Source organism: Phocoena phocoena, chromosome 17, assembly GCF_963924675.1.
Source record: "Phocoena phocoena chromosome 17, mPhoPho1.1, whole genome shotgun sequence".
Taxonomy (NCBI): Eukaryota; Metazoa; Chordata; class Mammalia; order Artiodactyla; family Phocoenidae; genus Phocoena; species Phocoena phocoena.
The window spans coordinates 40,047,298-40,067,477 of NC_089235.1; the positions used below are offsets into that span (position 1 = coordinate 40,047,298).

Genomic DNA, 20,180 nt, shown 5'->3' on the forward strand with positions numbered 1-20,180 from the left:
AGTTATTGAACAGTTGGAACAAATATGTCTTCTCACATTTAGGAAGTGGCTTACTTTCCCCTGTGTAGCCTGTGTTTTGCTATGGAGGTGAAACAGTGGTTGCTTTATAGTTTTGAAGCCATTTTTGTCAGTGCTTTTGTGGTAGAGCTGAGTAGCTTTAGCTGTTTCAAGAAATCCCCACACTATCGAGATAAAGAGTTGATAAAGAACAGAAAAAGACTCATGATGTGGGTGTTTCTGTAATTCACTAAATAATATATTTTAAACCATTTAAATTGATTAGAATAGTTTCTTAACATGTTATATTTAGATGAATTATTTCTAATTAATTATTTCAGTGTTTTAAAAAGTTTGTTATATGAACCCCTCCCCTTTTTCTTGGCTGCACTGCGCGGCCTGTGGGATTTTAGTCCCCCTGCAGTGGAAGCCCAAAGTCTTAACCGCTGGACCGCCAGGGAAGTCCCTGAACCCATATTTAAAGTGGCTGAGAAGAATTTAAAAACTTTCTCTCTAATAACATAGCTGAATTACTTCTTATTCATTGATTCTTCTCTCATCTCTCACTTTTGATCTTCAATTTTGAAAAAGGGTGAGGGGGTGCTATTTGTATCTGTAACGTGATTTTAAAATTTTAGAAAGAGAAGATTTTCCTAGCAAGATTTTTTTTTTCCTAGCAAGATGTTTTAATGATTTTCTTCACTGTGTAATTTCTATTATAGAAAGACTTTTAAAATTTTATTTAAAAAATTTCTTTTTGGAAAGATTCTTTCATGATTTTTGAAATGGATGCAATTTTGTGTCTGTGTTCTAGGAGGTAACAAAGATTTTCGCTGAAGACAATTTAACCTTCAGTTTACCTGTGCAGTTCCGGCAGTCAGTACTAAGAGAGCTCTTTCAGAAAGCTCAACAGGGGTAAGGAGTGAATTACTTTTTGATTTTTGAATAAAAGGGTAAGTGCATTTCAGATTTATCAAAAATATCCCTCCAAACTACCTGTATGTCTGACACAATACTTTCACTTTTTTTTAGTATATGGGAAGTTACCATGGCCAGAGGAGCCACTTTAATGTTCATCTAATCCATTTTAAAAGTGCTTGGGGAAAAAAATTTACATAGCAGAATTTGATTCTGTTACCTAGTCTGTATAGCTAAATTGTCCCTTGACAAATTCAAGACCTTCCCATGACTTAGGTATTTACTAACATGCCGGAATATCGTAAGATCTTACCTCTCAAGAATAAATGGCTTATTCTTGTGATTTTAGTTTTGCAATATATTCCTTTTTATTAAAAAAAATTAGTGTATCTGCTTTTGTATTCTACAGAAATGAAGCTCTAGATGAAATCTGTTTTAAAGTCTGTGCCTGTAACACAGTCCGTGATATATTGGAAGGTAGAGCGATTGGTGTTCAATTTAACCAGCTATTTCTTAGACCTAATAAAGAGAAAATAGACTTTCTTCTTGAGGTAAGACGTTTTTTCCCCTTTTGATTTATAATTTTGCTTTAAGTTTACCAATGATCTCTTAGCTACCAAATCCAGTGCCCTCTTCTCTGTCTTCGTCTGACTTGCCTCTCTGGCTGATAGTTGTTACTACTGATAGACCACGATCTCCAACCCTGTTCTCCTCCATCACTGGGTTTTCCATAGTCTTCCACTGACTTCTCTTTTGCTCTCCCTTTTATGTTTATTTACAAAAGTTTTATCCTTGGCTCACTCAACTTCTCATATCACTTTTTATTCTCATCCAAAACCTCAATCACCTGCTCACTAAAAACCCTTGGATCATACTTCTTGCCTCTCATGTGAGCGCCAGAATCTGTGTTTCTACTGGATCTTTCTCTTTCGTTAATAGTCTTAATGTAATAAACCTTGAGAGGAGTACACAGAGTACAATTAGTACCATTTAGTTCTAAACATACAACACTGCCAGTGCTCTAGAAGTCCTTCTTATGCTCCTTACCAAACCCTCTCTGCCTCTCCTTGAGGAAACCACTGTCCTGTGTTTTGTGATAATCATTTCCTTGCTTTTCATTACAGTTGTATCACCTTTGTATGTACCCTTAAAGAATATTCTTTAATTTGCCTGTTTCGAACTTTACATAAATGAAATCATACAAAATAAATTCTTTGTCTCTCAGTGAACATACTTGAGATGTCTTTTCAAGTTGTATGCAAGTACAGTTTTTTTTTTTTCCATTGCTGTAAGGTGTTACAACATTATATGACCATGTCACAATTTATTTATTCTTAAGATGATGGACATTTGTGTTATATACAATTTGTGGCTGTGGTGCTTCTTGGAAAATACTGTACACATATCCTGGTGCACCCACATACGATTTATCTGTTACATTCCTGGAGAAGGTTTATCTGCAATATTACTATATAATTTCCAAGTGTATTTGCCACTAGCATGCATGAGGGTTCTCGTTGGTCAGGATCTTTGTCAGCACTTGATATTGTCAGATTTCCTGTCAGGGTCATGGTATAATGGTATCTCATTGAGGTTTTAACGTCCATTTCCTTTATTACTGAGGAATTCAGCAGCTTTTCATTTATTTTTTTGCACATATAGATTTTGTCTTTTTTTTTTTTTTTTTTTTTTTTTTTTGCGGTACGCGGGCCTCTCACTGTTGTGGCCTCTCCCGTTGCGGAACACAGGCTCCAGACACGCAGGCTCAGTGGCCATGGCTCACAGGCCCAGCCGCTCCGTGGCATGTAGGATCTTCCCGGACCGGGGCACGAACCCGTGTCCCCTGCATCGGCAGGCGGACTCTCAACCACTGCGCCACCAGGGAAGCCCTAGATTTTGTCTTTTGAGGTACCCATTCCAAGTGGTATGCCTCATTTTTCTGTTGAATTGTCTTTTTTTTTTTTCTTTTGCAGGAATTTTTTATATATTCTGTCCTTTACTAGTTTTAAATACTGCAGGTATCTTTTCTGCGTTTTACTTCTCTTTTAACTTTTTATTATTTTAAAAGTTCTTAATTTTAATATAATAAAATTTATCAATCTTTTCCATAAAGGAAAAGATTAGTGGATTTCTGTGTCTTGTTCAAGAAAGCTTTTCATATCCTGTAGTCGTGAAAATTGTCCTATATTTTACCTTCAAAAGCTCTATAGAGCTTAGCCTTCTTTTCACATTTAGGTCTTTAATCCACCTATGATTGATTTTTGTGTATTAACATGAAGTAGGGGGTCTGATGTCATTTTTTTCCTCACTTGTTCCAGTACCATTTATTGAAAGTTCCATCTTTTTTCTGCCAATCTCCAGTGCTACCTCTCTTGAATGCCAAGTATCCATACGTGTGTGGGCCTGTCTCTGGGCTGTGTTCTGTACCACTTTTCTGTTTGTTTACCCATACATCAGTATCCCTATCTTGATATCATCTGAAGTACATACCTTGTTTTTCAAAGTTGTGTTGGTTATGCTTGTCTTTTTGTGTTTTCTTGTAGACAGTTGACTCAGATTGTCAAGTTTCACAAACAAGCCTGTTGGATTTTTGTTTGGAACTATATTACCTTTAAAAGTCAATTTGTGAAAAATTAGTATCTTTACAATATTGAGTGTTCTAATTCTAATCTGTGAACTGGTATAGGTTTTGATTTATTTAGGCGTTCTTTAATGCCCTTTAAAGCTTTTAATTTTTCCATAGAAGTCTTTTTATTTAATTTTTTTTATGAACTTGAAAATAGTTTATGCATTGGTATCGAGGTATAGTTGAACTCCGTATATGATTTCGTTTCCAGCTGCTTTGCTAAACTCTTAAAAATTCTGTTTATCTGTAGGTTCATTTGTTTTTCTAAATAGTCTTTATCTGTAAATAATGCATTTTGTTTTCTTCCTTTTCTAGCCTTTTCATTTTTATTTCTGTGTACTTGTTCTTACTGTGCTGACAATGATCTCCAGTATAATGTTTGGTAGAAAGGGCTATGATGGGCTTCCTGGTCTCATTCTTAGTCTCAAAAGCTTGTACTCTTTTACTGTTTAGAGTGATGTTTATTATAGGTTTTTCTTATCGTTACTCTGTATCTGATTAAGGAAGTTTCTGTTTATCCTTAATTCACTGAAGGCTCTTATTTTTAAAAAATCATGAATTATTTTTAGATTTTATTAAGTGCTTTTTCTATGTCTATGATGACAAGCACATAATTTTTCTCTTCTAATTGGTTAATGTAGTGAAGTATATTAATTTTTAAGTGTTGAAGTACCTTGTCTGGATAAACCCAACTAGGTTGTGATCTTTTTTTTAAACTGGGATATAATTGACATGTAACATTGTATTAGTTTTAGGTCATGTGATGATTGTTTTTAATATATATTGCTGGATTTGGCTTGCTAATACTTTAAGATTTTTTTACATTCGTGTGTGAGATTGATGCATCAGTTTTTTTTTCTTTCTTGTCCTGTGTTTGATTTTTTTAAATTTAATTTTATTTATTTATTTTTGGCTGTATTGGGTCCTCACCGCTGTTTGTGGGCTTTCTCCAGTTGCAGAGAGCGGGGGCCACTCCTCGCCGCGGTGCGCGGGCCCCCCACTGCGGTGCCCCCCCCCCCCCCGCTGCAGAGCACAGACTCCTGGCATGCGGGCCTCAGCAGTTGTGGCATGTGGGCCCAGTAATTGTGGCTCACGGGCCCAGCTACTCCGTGGCATATGGGATCCTCCCGGACCAGGGCCAGAACCCCGCGTCCCCCGCATTGGCAGGCGGACTCCCAACCACTGCGCCACCAGGGAAGCCCCTTGTGTTTGATTTTGTTACTAAGGTCGTGTGTGCCTCATAAATAAATTGAGGTGTGGATCATTTCTTTTTGCCTGGAAAAGAAAATGGACTCATTGCTTTTTTTCATACATACCAACGATGTATTTGGGCCTGGAGATTTTTTGGGGGGGGAAGATCTTTGGCATTGATTCAATTTCAGTGATTTCATCTGCTGTTCTTTTTTTCTTGATTAGTTTTGAGAAGTTCTTTTCTAAGAATTTGTCCACTTTATCTAAATATTTAAGTTGATTAATATTAATGTTTTTAGTTATCTTTTCAGTGTTTATAGCATCTATAGAGATGTCACCTATTTCATATTTTTCATTTTTAAAAAGTTGAGGTGAGTTCACATAACATCTCTGTTACGTTGCTTATCAGGAGTTACCACATATTCCCGAACACGTGATGACACATATACAATGCATCTCTATATTTGAATAAACAGTCTCATGAAAGTACACTAAAATATTATTTATCATAAGATCTTACATATGGTAGCAAACTTAGTTTATGTATACAGCGGGGCAGAACTATTAGAATGTAAATATATTGTACATACTCCCAGATGCTCAGATGTGTTATATACTGATAGCGTAATCTGTTCATCTGAGCAAAGTACTTTCAAGATACTGTTTCTGAGCGTGGTAATTAAAAATACTATTATTCCTTTTTTTCTTTTAATAGCTTCATTGGGATGTAATTCGCATGCCGTACAATTCACCCATTTAAAATGCACAGTTCAGTGATTCTTAGCATGTTCATAGAGTTGGGCAGCCATCGCCTCAGCCAGTTTGACAACATTTCATTCCTCTCTGCCCATCTGCAACAGAACTTCTTATCCATTAGCAGTCATTTCCCATTTTCCCTCAATCTCTTCAACCCTAGGCAACTATTAATCTACTTTTTGTCTCTGTAGATTTGCCTGTTCTGGACATGTCATATAAATAACTGACTTCTTTCACTTAATGTTGAAAACCTGAAAAATTTGATCCATGTTGGAGTGTGTATCAGTACTTCATTCTTTTTTATAGCTGAATAGTATCCCATTGACTGGATATGCTCTTCACTGTCTGTTTTGAGTGTTCGTTCATCAGTTGATGGGCTTTAGGGTTGTTTACGCTTTTTAGCTCTTATGAATAATACTGCTATAAACATTATATAATTTAATTTTTGTGGCAACATATTAGAGAATATTTGACAATTTCTTAAGGTTAGGGAGCTTTTACGCTAATAGATTCTTTTTGACTTCTTGTAAATAATATGTGGGGAGGAAACCTAATCTAATAAACTCAGAATAATATTATAAGGATATTATTTTTAGATAACTAGTATTTTCATAGTTTCTGTTACTCTTTATTTTCATTGTTTAGTTTTTAAACCTTGGTTATCTTCTTAACCATTGGTTCTATATACTTTAACTATTATCGATCTTTCTTTTCAGCTATCTAAGATGACCCTTTTCTCACTTTTCTGACAGGAACTACTGATTCTTAAAGTTATCACTCCATTTAATTTGGCAACGTACTTTGTAAATTTCGGCAGGACTTCTTCGTATGCTATATAGATTATTCTTTACTGCATATTCTTTGGTCTCATCTCTTAAATTTCTTAACCAGATCTGTGACTGATAATATTTGAAAGGAAAATTCAGTTGTTTTTAAATCTAAACTTTTCAGACTGTAGTATAATTATTTTAAAGTACCCATATTCAAATAAAAACTACTCAAATTCCTAGGTATGTTCAAGATCAATAAATTTAGAAAAAGCTTCAGATTCTTTGAAAGGAAACATGGCTGCTTTTCTAAAGTAAGTGCCTTTCTTTTCTTTTTCTTAATTTTGAACTTAGTCCTGTGAGAAAGATACCTTTTATTCCTTATCGTTTTGGATTTGCCCTGCCTATCTTATAACCAGGCAATAATTGGTATTTAAGAACAGTTACGGTTTGGATTCGTGTAGCCACATAAAACTTAGGATTCTGTCAGTTACTCCTTTTGTGTATTGTAGCATTGAAAGCACAAACTTTAAAGAAGGGCCAAAAAGAAATTTTAAAAGCTGTTTCAAATGATTGTTGTGCAGTTATCGAATGGTGGTTTTTTAAACAGTTTATTAATAAAAATTGGTTAATATGATTGTTTTCCCCAAACTAAAATTATACACTTTTTTTGTTTTATAATATTTCTTACTGATCTAGGAATGTGTGTCTGGGGTTGGAAGACCTGCAGTATGTTTTCATGATTTCTTCACATGAGCTTTTCATTACATTGTTGAAAGATGAAGAACGAAAGCTACTTGTTGATCAGATGAGGAAGAGATCCCCTAGAGTAAATCTGTGCATTAAACCAGTAACTTCATTTTATGATATCCCAGGTTAGCTCTGCTAGCTAAAATGTTGGCACATTCTGCCCCTCAGTATATTTAGGATATCCTCTTAATTTGTTTCAGATTACACGAATGCTGGTAATTAATATACATTTACCTGTCTTTTGTAGTCATATTTCTGTCTAAGCAGTTAAGTCTTGGGACTCTGCTGAGTCTCTGATTCACGGAGATATAGGCCTAGATACATAAAGGATTTTAGCTGTGGGAGTAGACCCACGTAACTCTGCTGCTGTGTTCTTGAAGGTAAAAAACAGGAGGGGAGGGGAGCGGTTGAGAAAGATAAAAGGTACAGGCTTGCATGCATTTCAACCTATATATCATCGTGATACTGTCTTCTAGCTAAACATTCAGCTTTGGCACCATTGCCATTTTTGCCTTATTTATTTGATGATTTTCTTCCATTTTTTTCTCTTATTTTATAAATATAAGTAGAAAATGTAGTACTGCTCATTAATAAGAAATACAAGCTTCAACACTTAATATAGGGGACACAGAATTCAGCTGGCTGAACGAACTTTTAGCTGCTTTGACCCTCATTAGATTTAAACGGCGTTAACAGTCCAGGTGTAAAGGGAAAGAATAATATTAACACAGATAAAATGCTGGAAATGCATTATTGAAGACTATATCTGAAAGCCGAGTTGTAGTGAGGGATTTTAATGATCAATTCTTGGTTTTCTGGGGAAGGCAGTGCCTCCACCTCCTCATTCTCCCCTTCAGAAAACACGTTCTTAATGTTTATTGCTCAAAACATTTTAGATGTGCTTTTAAATAACACAGTATGTTCCAAACTAGGAGACTGTCTATATAAGTTAAATTTTTCCATATATCCCACATAATTCTTTCCATGTACCAGCTACTGATTTTTATGTTTTTATTTTCATTATCTTTATTAAATGCATTCATTTATTAAATGAAGACATAATAAAAATTGTGTTAGGCTTTCTATATGAGAGTGAAGTTAAAACATAATTTGCATTAAGTTGAATAAATAAGTTTTCAAGATGAGAGATGCTTTTAACTTATAATACTTATAAACATGCACAATTTCTCTCAGTAAATTACCGTTCTCATATTTATAGGATTATGTATACCTTTGAATCAAATCATTATTTAAATGGAAACCTCTCCTTCCTTTCTTAGCCTCAGCAAGTGTCAACATTGGCCAGTTGGAGCATCAGCTGATATTATCAGTAGATCCCTGGAGGATTCGACAGATTTTAATTGAATTACATGGTATGACTTCAGAGCGCCAATTCTGGACAGTGTCTAATAAGGTAAGAAGGCCCTCTCTTAAGCACATATAAGAAGGGACTTCCCTGGTGGTGCAGTGGTTAAGAATCCACCCGCCAATTCAGGTGACATGGGTTTGATCCCTGGTCCAGGAAGATCCCACATGCCACAGAGCAGCTAAGCCCGTGCGCCACAACTACTGAGCCTGTGCTCTAGAGCCCGCAAGCCACAACTGCTGAGCCTGCGTGCCACAACTACTGAAGCCTGCGTGCCTAGAGCCCGTGCTCTGCAACAAGAGAAGCCACCGCAATGAGAAGCCCACGCACCGCAACGAAGAGTAGCCCCCGCTCGCCACAACTAGAGAAAGCCTGCGTGCAGCAAGAAGACCCAATGCAGCCAGGAAAAAAAAAAAGAACAGATAAGAAAATTACCCTTGTTTTCTGATGTAATTTCATAGAAGAGCTGTTCCCTGACCTTTTTGGGAATAAGAACCCCTTTTATTTGTCAACAATTCATCAACAATGTAAAGTACCTGCACATGAGAGTAATTGCACTTTGAACATCCATTGACAGAGAAATATCCAAAAAAGGTTATTAAATCGACACTATTAAATCAGTAACAACAAAAAGTGAGTTTATATTTCATTTGTTGTCATAACACCTACATGCATTTTCAGTATAGCTGTTAATATGTGTGTAAGGTATAATATTTATGCAGTCTGGAGCTAATACTTGCTGTGTGCTTACAGAGTATTTTTGGTTTAGTTTTTTCCTATCTTCTTGAAGTCTAAAGCCTACAGTTTAGAACCACTTCATTAAAATTTCTTTTAGAACATTTTTGGCTTTAGATATTCTTTTTAAAATGCCAAGCTAATGTTTCTGAAGTTGTCTACTTAAGTTTTCCCGTGTGGAAAGTGCAAATGAAAATAGCTTTTTAAACATTTCAGTGGAATGTAGCTTGAGATACAAGGGAAGCAGTCCACAGATACAGGAGAAATTAAAGTACTGTGGTAGTGCTTCTAATTTAACTGCATACTCCTCCTCTGCTGAATATGTAATAAAAAGAAGCAAGGAATTGCTGTATATTTTGTGGGGTTTGAACGTGAAAGTGCAGTGAAACGAAAAATTGGTCTGAACCTTAGTTGGGCTTCTTAGCATTGACATGGTTATTTGTGTTCATTTATATAGAGAGGAAGTATATAGCATAATAGTTAAGAGCGGGAGTTCTGGTACTAACTGCCTGAGTTTGAATGCCAGCTCTCTACTTAACTAGCTTTATAGTCCTCGGCAAGTTATTTGACTTCTGTGTGTCTCTGTTTTCTCATCTGTGAAATGGAGATAATAGTACCTACGTAATACTGTTGTGAGGATCATATGAGTTAATACGTATTAAACTCCTAGAATTTTTTTTCCTTCTTTATCTCTACAGTCTGTCCTTCAGAAAGTTCCAATCCATTTAATTATTTATTACTAGCTCATTATAGCGATTATGTTCATTTTGATTAGCATTTCAATACAGCTGTCATTTTCCTTTCTCTTTCAAAAATGACTTTTGAATGATTTTTTAAATGGGATTGACTATTACTGAAAAGATTCTTATCTAGATTTGGCTTCATGTGTGTGTATTTGTGTATTTTTATTTCTTCTAGTGGGAAATACCTTCTGTCTATAGTGGTGTTATCCTGGGAATCAAAGACAATTTAACAAGAGATTTGGTTTACATTCTAATGGCCAAAGGTTTACACTGCAGTACTGTTAAGGTGAGCAAAAGCATACATTGACGTCTGGTTAAGAATATGCTTTGTAAATTTAGCATGAAGCCAGGAATCAGAATCAGTTGTGTTTTCCTGATCTTAAAATCATAGTCGTAGGCCTAGGAGGATATTTGAAAAGGCGTTTTGGTTTATTCTTTTTCCTTTTACCCTCATAGCTATACGAAAATGGTCTTGGACATATGGCTACTACTCTCTGTCTTATAAAAAATTAGAGAACATGAATAGTTCTTTTGTATTTAGGGTTCAGTTAGTAAAGATTGTATTCCAAGCTAAAGAAAACAAAAACAAAAATCCTTAAAATTACTTTTGTAGATTTTACATAAGGATCTATTTGTGAAGTAGTCTGGGATGGAAATACAGATTTGGGAATCATCAAAGATCACCCTGGCAGAATATTCAGAACCTAGGGGATCCAGCACAGGTCCAAAAAGAGTGGCATGAGAAAGAGTCTGGTATGAAGACCAGACTTGTGGGGTCATAATAGCTAAGGGGATAGAGGTTGTCAAGAAAACGGAATGGACAGCACTGGGTTGCAGCCCCTAAGTCCAGTAAGGTAACTGAAAGGTATTGAGTAGATTGTGCCATTAGAAGATCTTTGTTTAGTAAGAGCTATTTCTTTTTCACGATGTGGGGGATAGAAGCCACATTGTATGAGTGAAAGAATCATGTGGAGAGAGTAGGCGAAGGCTACTCTTTGGAAAAATTAGAAAGAGATGTGTAGGAAAGGGCTTGGATCATAGCTGATTTGATTTATTTATTAGTCAATTATATAGGCTAATAGGGTTGTGTGCAAAATTTTAGAATGTGGAACCTTGTTGAAGGGGGTAAGGTCTAATTCTGACTATCTTAGGGGGAGAAGAGTGTTTAGTCATGGAATTTTATACCTGTATGATATATGTATGTAATATTTATATAAAACTTCTAGTTTTTTAATTTTATTTATTTATTTTTTGGCCACGCTGTGTGGCATGTAGGATCTTAGTTCCCAGACCAGGGATTGAACCTGTGCCCCCTGCAGTGGAAGCGTGGGGTCTTAACCCCTGGACTGCCAAGGAAGTCCCCTAGTTTTGTTATTTTATAATTTATGTAAAACTTGTTTAGTAATATAGCATGTATATTATATTGATTGTTTATTGGATGTTTTTTAAAAATTACAGGTAATTCCCTGGCGGTTCAGTGGTCAGGACTCTGTGCTTCCACTGCAGGGGGCACGGGTTCAATCCCTGGTTGAGGAACTAAGATCCTGTGTGCCGTGTGGTGCAGCCAAAAAAAAAAAAAATTTACAAAAGAATTAAGTATTTATTGGAATAAATCAACAATGCAGAGATGATAAAAACATGATAGTCTAGCCTCACTCCCCAAGATAACCAGTGTTAACCATTTAAATTAATTCTTCTCTTCTTTGTTCTGTACTTTTAAAGACGTATTTTTTGACTCCAGAGGAAAGGTGATCCAGGCTATTCTGCTGTTTCTTTTTATAGGACTTTACCCATGCTAAACAGCTATTTGCTGCTTGTTTGGAGTTGGTGACAGAATTCTCACCAAAACTTCGTCAGGTCATGCTGAATGAGATGCTGCTTTTGGATGTTCATACACATGAAGCTGGAACAGGGCAATCTGGAGAGAGACCGCCTTCTGATCTTATTAGTAGGGTGCGAGGATATCTGGAAATGAGGCTTCCTGGTAAGACTTTTTCACAAAGCCGGATTTCAGAAATTCAGTACTCAAGTAACTGTGGGGAATATTCTAAAAGAATATTTACTGGACTTTTTACCATCTATGAAAAAATTATTTGTCTTTTAAAACAGAATTCAGATGTGGAGTTCACTTGAAAACATTGGGGAAAATGTAGGAAATTATTAATTTCCTAGGATTGCCATAAATAAGTAACAGAAATTTATTTATTTATTTAAAATTTATTTATTTGTTTTTGGCTGCTTTGGGTCTTTTTGCTGCAGAAATTAATTTTTTCATGGTTTTGGAGATGAGATGTCTGAAATCAAGGGGTCTGCAGGCCTACACTCCCTTTGAAGGCTCTAGAGAAGGATCCTTCCTTGCTTCTCCCTAGCCTCTGGTGGCTCCCAGCAGCCTTTGGTGTTCCTGGGCTTGCAGCTGCATCACTCCAGTCTTTACCTGTTTCATGTGGCCTTCTGTGTGTGTGTGTGTGTGTGTGTGTGTCCATGTCTTCTCCTCTTGTAAGGGCACCAGTCATTGGATTTAGGGTCTACCCTAATTCAGTATGACCTCATTTTAACTAACCACATCTGCAAAGACCCTGTTTCCAAGTAAGATCACCTTCTGAGGTCTCAGGTGTACATGAATTTTGAGGGGACAGCATTCAACACACTACAAAAACTATATTGCAATTTTAAGGTATTATGTTAAAAGATTCAAAATGTCCTTGAAGCTGCATGTTGAAGGTTTATTTCCTCATAGCTGCCATAGACAGCCCTCAGCACGATTGCCTGTGGGTCAGGAAGTCACTGTGGTCACTTTTAGGAACAGATTTTGACTGTCCAGTTCTAAATGTAAAGATCTTATTATGAAAAGAAGCTTATCATAAGAAGTTTTTTTTATCATAAGAATTATCTGTTACATATAATCTTGCTTAGTTAAAGCAGTTTCTTACTTTTACATGATTTAATAATATTTAGAGCATTTCAATCATACTGTACACATTTAATACTATAAATAGTAAAATTAAAGTATAAAGCAAGGTCCTAATAATGTGCCCAAACAAATGGCTGCTGGCCCTCTGGGGTCTTTTGAATTAATTTAATTGTTATAACATTGTGATTTCTTGAAAAAATTACAACTTTTTAGCACTCTATAGATAGAATACTTTTGAGTTTTAATGCATCATTGCTCTTCAGTATCACAATAAAAATTGATCTAATTAATATATACTAACTGTCAACAGAGTGTTTTTTAAAGCTCTTTTTTTTTCCTTTTTCTTTTCGGGCCATGCTGCGCGGCTTGTGGGATCTTAGTTCCCCTACCAGGGATTGAACCCGGGCCCTCGGCAGCAAAAGCACAGAATCCTAACCATTGGACTTCCAGGGAATTCCCCAGAGTGTTTTCTTTTTAAAGGTTGAAGATTGGTTCTCTAAAATGAAAAGCAAAAAGAATTTTAAAAACCCTAACATTTATTGAGTGCTAACTACATGTCAGACATTCTTCTCAGAGCTTAGGTGCATAACTGATTTAGTCCTTGCAGCAGCTTCATGAAGTAGCTTCTTATTTAATTATCCCCATTTTGTAAATCAAGAAACTAAGTTTAAAGAATTTGGCCGAAGTCATGAAGTAAGAGACGGAACTGTGTTTTGAACTCATCAGGCCAACTTAAGCCTGTGCTTTTACTCTTTGAAATGGTTGGAAATGCCTTCAAGTAATTATAGTCTCTTTGTACTACCTTTTTGGCATTTGAGTAGTTTGGAGTTCACTTTTTCCTCCCTCCCTCCCTCCCTCCCTCCCTCCCTCCATTCTTCCTTCTCTCCCCTAACTTACTGAATGTTCATCTATTTGTCCCATAGTTTGTGTTATAAGCAGCGTTTGAAATGAGAAGGAAAGGATGTACTCTTAGGAAGAACAAGAAAGAAAGCGTTTGAACCCCACTCTCTAGATGCTGATTCTTCTTTAAGAACCATTGTGGACTCACTAATGAGAGATGTCCAGTGAATAAAGGACGCCTTGGAGCCAAATGCTGTCTGGGCTTCCTCTGGCAAAGTGTATGGTGCACAATGCACAGTGACATGTTGTACACTGGGATATTAAATTTACTTCTATCTTCACTCCTTCTTTAAGAAGATGATGCAAATAATGTATTTTTACTTAATTTTGGTGTGTTCCTGTGCCTCTTTTTTGTTGTCTCCAGTCGCTTTTTGGGATAAAGTGAGATATAAATAGCCACAGGCAAAGACTTTTTAGAATGGCTGAAAAATATAGGTACTCAAGAAGTTTAATAGCTCTCCCCATTTTAAGTTTTAACGTTGTTATTTAGTATTCATTGGGTTTCTTTTCCTCTTTCTTGAAATACATTAAAACCTGAGTATTATATACTTTGAGCTACAAAAATTCACAATGTATTTAATATTAAGGTATATTTAATAATTATTTATTTCAAAGGAAATAATGGTCAAACAATTCTGAGTGATTTTTTTCCCTCATATCTTTTTATTTAAAATTGTTACAGGTATAGTACATATTTTTTGAATGAGTGAATGATTTGTCTCTTATGACTATTTATCATGTTTTAATCAGGAAAAATTATTTAAAAAATGAAAAACATATTAACATGGATGTATTACAGCTTTAAACATGGTTTACCTATTTCTGTGCTCTAAATAGCTAGAAGTTTATACCATACCATTATATATTTGTTTTGTTTGTGTGGTTCTTCTCTGCTCATTTATTTATTTATTTATTTTTGGCTGCGTCGGGTCTTAGTTGCAGCCCGTAGGGTTCTCTCTAGTTGTGGCGTGTGAGCTCCAGAGCTCGTGGGCACTGTAGTTGCAGCACGCGGGCTCTCTAGTTGTGGCCTGTGTGCTCAGTAGTAGTTGTGGCATGTGGGCTTAGTTGCCCCCATGGCATGTGGGACCTTAGTTCCCTGACCAGGGATCGAACCTGCGTCCCCTGCATTGGAAGGCGGATTCTTAACCACTGGACCACCAGGGAAGTCCCTCTCTGCTCATTTAAACTATAAATTTGTAGAGGCTGGGTACCAGCTCCTAGACTTCCACAGTAGAGTGTTAGGCATCTTAAGGTGTTCTTAGTAGAGAATTTTGTTGATTAATAGTGGGGACTGTGGCAACCTATTATTGGGAAACCTTAAACTTTACAGAGAAAGTATAAAATATTAGTGTTTTTCTATTTTTTCATCTGTAACTTGTTTTTGATTTGTTCAGCTGGAATCTGAGCAACTGTTTGCTTTGTTATTGATTGATTGATTGCCACACCGCGCTGCACGGCTTGCAGGATCTCAGTTCCCTTACCAGGGATCAAACCTGCAGCCTCTGCAGTGATAGCACAGCATGGTAACCACTGGACTGCCAGGGAAGTCCCATGCTTTGTTCTTTTAATGTTATGATGGTAACTCCAACTACTTTCTTCTTTGCTTTTTAGATATTCCTCTTCGTCAAGTTATTGCCGAGGAGTGTGTTGCTTTTATGTTAAACTGGAGGGAAAATGAATACCTTACCCTGCAAGTTCCTGCATTTCTGCTTCAGAGTAATCCATATGTAAAGGTAATTCATGTTTAATCTAAATAAAAGGATTATTAGGGTGGGATTATTGGACCAGTTTCTTTAGATCTGTACTACTTAGGGAGCTTGTCCAGTTTCTAAGATTCAGTCTAAGTTTGGACAAATGCTTGTTGGTTTGTAGGTAAAAGTATAGTTTTTGATAATTCAGGCACTTTAGTTTGCCCTCTCTAATATTTTTTTCTTCTACCCTATAGTTACGAGAATGCAAGCAAAAATTATTTCGTTAATAGACAACATTTTGGTATAATCCTAAAGTAGTGAGACGTTAGTCAGCTTTTCTTGCTTTGATTGATGTAGTCAAACCCCGGGTTCAGCTCTGGAATACCTGGGTCTAGCTGGGTTGAACTGGGGGGGGCGCTAGGGATGAGCTGCACCCATTTTCCATTTGAGCACCTTACCCTTCTTCAAAGCCTATTAAACTCTCTAAGTTGATTCCTGATTCTTATTAGGGTACATGTTTGTTATTAGTGATTATTTCCATATGAAACTGTTCATCCAGTAAATTGATGGTATGTTGTTTGTTTATACTCCTTTCTTAATTACACCTACCCTGCACGACTGGAAATGCTTCTGGGTGGAGAAAACATCAAAAATAAAGAGAGACAGGAAGTCTTCCCTAAGATTCTTTCTTTCATGTGTTAATATTACGTTTACCCTGAATAAGCAGTGAACATTTCTCCCTTTCTGGTCTTGTAGTTAAAAAAAAACAAACAAAACATTTCATGATTTACCACTTTTTTAATATATGTTTCGTCCTTCAGATTTCCTTACTCTTTTCTTAATGCTTGTGTTACCTTTTGTTCTTACCTGCCGTCATCTCATCTTCAGTGAGATGGACGGTTTAAATGGACGGTTATCTGGAAACCTTGCAACACTGGACCAGTTTTTACGTTTGCCTTTGGTTATTTGTTTCCTCCTTATTTCATGTATGGCCTTTAAAAAACTGAGCTCATTTCACTTCAACCCTTTGAAGACTTACTGATTTCTTTTGGTTTTTTCCTCCTTTTTGTTTTCTTTATGGTCGTTCATAAAAATTTATTGTCATACTTAAGTCATCCTTCTCTTTGGAATTTCAGACATTGGATTATATCTGTTTTTTTAGTGAACTTTCTGAGATGGGAGTTCCTGATATCTAGGGTATTTGTCTGATTATGCCCAGCAGTCTCTTGTCTGTAGTAAACTCTCAGATGAGACGACCGTTTTGTTTTCGCGATTATCATTTCCACTTAGAACGGTAGCTCGTTGCTTAGTATTGTGACAGCGCAGGGGCTTTTCTCTTTGCTTCTCTTAGCTGTGAACTCTGTGGAGCTGTGTGCACCAGGAAGGCTGGCCGCATGTTTGAGGGCCTGCAGTGTGGAAGGGCACGGGGTATTGTGTTGTAGGTTGCCTAACCTTGGGCTAGGTTAGCTCACTGCTTCCTGCACTCCCCTTGATCTGGCCACAGAGGAGGAAGGGTATGAGGTGACCTTGCTGCAGGGGCCACTGAGGCATCTCATCGTCTCATCTGGATTAGGGCTTTGTGTGTCTCCTACCCTAGTTGGCCCCTTGTTCCCTTTTTAACGTAGAGGAGAAAGTAATCAGATTAAGAAGTCTAGAGTAAGGGATCAGGTATTAAAAATTAGACAATTTAGAGCAGCTTTCAAACTTCGAATTTGATGTGGAATATATATACAGATGCATAAGGAAGAGTCTGGAAGGATATTAATAGTCATTATCCCTGGGTAGTGAAATATTAAGTGATTTTTTATTTTTTATTTTTTTGCGGTACGCGGGCCTCTCACTGTTGTGGCCTCTCCCGTTGCGGAGCACAGGCTCCGGATGCGCAGGCTCAGTGGCCATGGCTTACGGGCCCAGCCGCTCTGCGGCATGTGGGATCTTCCCAGACCGGGGCACGAACCCGTGTCCCCTGCATCGACAGGTGGACTCTCAACCACTGCGCCACCAGGGAAGCCCTTAAGTGATTTTTAATCAATTTTATTTTCCATTCTCTTAGGAATGGAAAAAGGAAAGGGAATAGTCTTACGCATGTGACTAAATATGACCTTTTGAAATAAGAAAAACAGTCCAGCCTCTCCCTTGGATCAGTATGGGAGGTAGTGTAGTATATTGGAAAATGTATAGCATTTATGGGCGCTTAGATTATAAGAGACTAGCTAGTGGGAGGAGGAGAGGTTGGCGCTAACAGTCATGATGGTATAAGACAAAGACCATGGCTTTTGCCGTGGCCTGCAAGGCCTTTTAAGGTGTGGGAGCTTCTCCTTCTCCCTCCCTGTCATGCCAGCTCTGTCTGTGGTGCCAGAGTGCTCACGGCCCTTGTACACACAGTGCTTTCTCAGGCTTCCGCACTTCTGTGTGTTCATTTGGCCGAGATGCTCTTCCCACTTCTGCTGGTTTGTGTAGTTTCTTGGAAGCTTTCCATAATTCTTTTCTCCGCAAACTTGCTGTTCTTGTTACTTCTGTACTGTTGTACTGTGGACATATTTCTTTTGTTGCACTTATACTGTATAGTAAATTATTTGTTCACCTGTCTGTCTTCCCTGTAAAACAGTGAGCTTCTTGAGGACAGTTAATTTTGATATTTTCAGTGCTTTGCTTGATACCCAGCACATAGGAGATGCTCAAGAATGTGGAATTCAATTGACTTGGGGCCTAATACCTCTGAAAATTCTTACTTTTAAGTGAATTTACTTGCTTAATGTAGTAACCTTCAGCCAAGCATGTGACCTCTGACAACAGAAAATGAAATTGAGAACTGCAGTAAATAACTTGTGTATATTGTGATTCTAGTTGTTAGAGAAGAGTACGTGCAGTAGGCACGCAGGATGAAATGTTCTCCTAGATCAGGGACCCTTGATTTCCATTCACATAGCATAGCTAGGGTTTTTAACACCATTTTCACTAGCTTTAGGAAGCACCAGAATTCTTGTAAATTAAGTGTTCAGGTATTTATTGAACTGTACTTTCAACTTTTCTGTGTTTGAAATTTGGGGGAAAAGCACTATTTTCACCTTTGTCATAATCCTGCCTCTCTCTTTAAGCAGTGGGACCCCATTATGAACCTTTTCTAGGTCCAGTCAGGGAACTGGGGATTCTTGATGGACGTGAATTATCCCTGGCTACTTTACCCTCTAAAGAGAAATGATGTATAAGAATTACTAAAAACAAAGGATAGAGGGGCTCTCTCTTGCTTAAATTATAGAGGAAAAGACGTGATGGATTTGGCATATAAGCCTATTTCTTTCTCTACATTTTGGGCCTGTCTTTTCTGTGCCTTTTGCTTTCAGCCCTTCCATTCTTTATTTCTGGGTCCTTCCTACACCTTTGGTCCTGAAGGCTGCCTTTATTCAGATCAGTCACTTTCAGTAATCTGTCCTTCCCTAATTCTACCTCCTCACATCAGCAGTAGGTCCATCCCCAGTTGCTGTCATTTTTCTTAGAGAAAAGTTGCTCTAGATCTTTTTCCTTTATTCTGCCAACTTCAATGTCCATATTTTTTCCTCATTTTTTCCATTAAAATTAAAAAAAAATTGTGTGTGTGAGTGAAATTTAACCCCTATTTTAGTCTCATCTCTGGGCTTTTACAGTTAACATTGTAGTGTATATGTTCCATTATGGGCTTTTTTTTTTTTAAGGTGGGATCATACTATGTGTATTTAACAGTTTTGTTTTTTCCCACTGAATAGATCACATACCTCTTTGCATTGTCTCATTTTCTTCTCATTAGACTATAATTGTTTAGAAACAAGGAGGTTTATAATGTGGTGGGACCAGAGGATTCCCTTCCCAGATCGGATTCAGATCTGTCAGTAGACAGTGAGCTCTCAATTCTTCAGCGGTTGGATAGAAGGCACAGCATAAGATACCTGTGCTTCGTATGTGTGGGCAGTTATTTATCTTTCTTCAAATGTTCGTCAGTAATAGAAATAGCATGCATGACATTACAGATTATCTTTTGTGTATTTTCTGTCTGTTTTTCATGTTATAGCTTGGACAGCTTTTAGCAGCTACATGCAAAGAACTTCCAGGCCCTAAAGAAAGTAGACGGACTGCTAAAGACCTTTGGGAAGTTATTGTTCAGATCTGTAGTGTGTCCAGTCAACACAAACGAGGAAATGATGGCAGAATTAGTTTAATAAAGCAGAGGGAGTCTACATTAGGTATAATGTATCGGTATGTTCTATCAGTTTGTTTTTTTAGTTATTTATTTATACTATTTGTACTGTTGTAAGAACACCTACCATTATCCTTGTGTATCATAAAGATGGGCAATGTAAGAATTCTGTGGTGCTGATCTCCGATGGACTTGTCTGATATGGCCACCTTAGGACATACCTTGCTTATATGTTACTTTAAGAGACTACTTATTAATCATTTAATATAATCAAACCTGAGTTCAAAGTCAACAGTTTTGGTTGGATGGTGCTAAAGATGTCACATGTGATTAAAGCAGGAAAGACATTTTATTAGGTTAGTACGACAGTAGAATATTATACTCTTTTATACATGCAGGACTGGAAAGTTAGGAATAAACCTTCACGTATAATTTACTTTCTTGTTTTTATTTTTAATTTCTAATATTAAATGCATATACACAATTTGTGTTTTTTGTAGGAGTGAACTGCTTTCTTTTATCAAAAAATTACGGGTAAGCTTTATAAAAATTGATCTAATTACTATTGCTGATTTCTGTAGAATATGACAAAAAATATTGAGTGTTTAAATGCTGATTATTTAAGTAACCTGTTAGTGTGCTTTTTATCTTCAGTGAT

At 36.9% G+C, this 20,180-nt stretch overlaps 1 protein-coding gene across 1 annotated transcript in view; it reads left to right on the forward strand.

Moving 5' to 3' along the window:
- The window catches only part of INTS8 (integrator complex subunit 8), a 51,443-nt gene that overhangs the window by 19,689 nt on the left and 11,574 nt on the right, over window positions 1-20,180 (forward strand). The window contains exons 9-18 of the mRNA XM_065895637.1: window positions 812-912; window positions 1,325-1,466; window positions 6,499-6,569; window positions 6,955-7,130; window positions 8,286-8,419; window positions 10,025-10,135; window positions 11,632-11,833; window positions 15,272-15,393; window positions 19,397-19,581; window positions 20,023-20,056. Coding sequence (XP_065751709.1) covers window positions 812-912; window positions 1,325-1,466; window positions 6,499-6,569; window positions 6,955-7,130; window positions 8,286-8,419; window positions 10,025-10,135; window positions 11,632-11,833; window positions 15,272-15,393; window positions 19,397-19,581; window positions 20,023-20,056 — 1,278 coding nt within the window. The remainder of the gene's footprint in view (window positions 1-811; window positions 913-1,324; window positions 1,467-6,498; window positions 6,570-6,954; window positions 7,131-8,285; window positions 8,420-10,024; window positions 10,136-11,631; window positions 11,834-15,271; window positions 15,394-19,396; window positions 19,582-20,022; window positions 20,057-20,180) is intronic.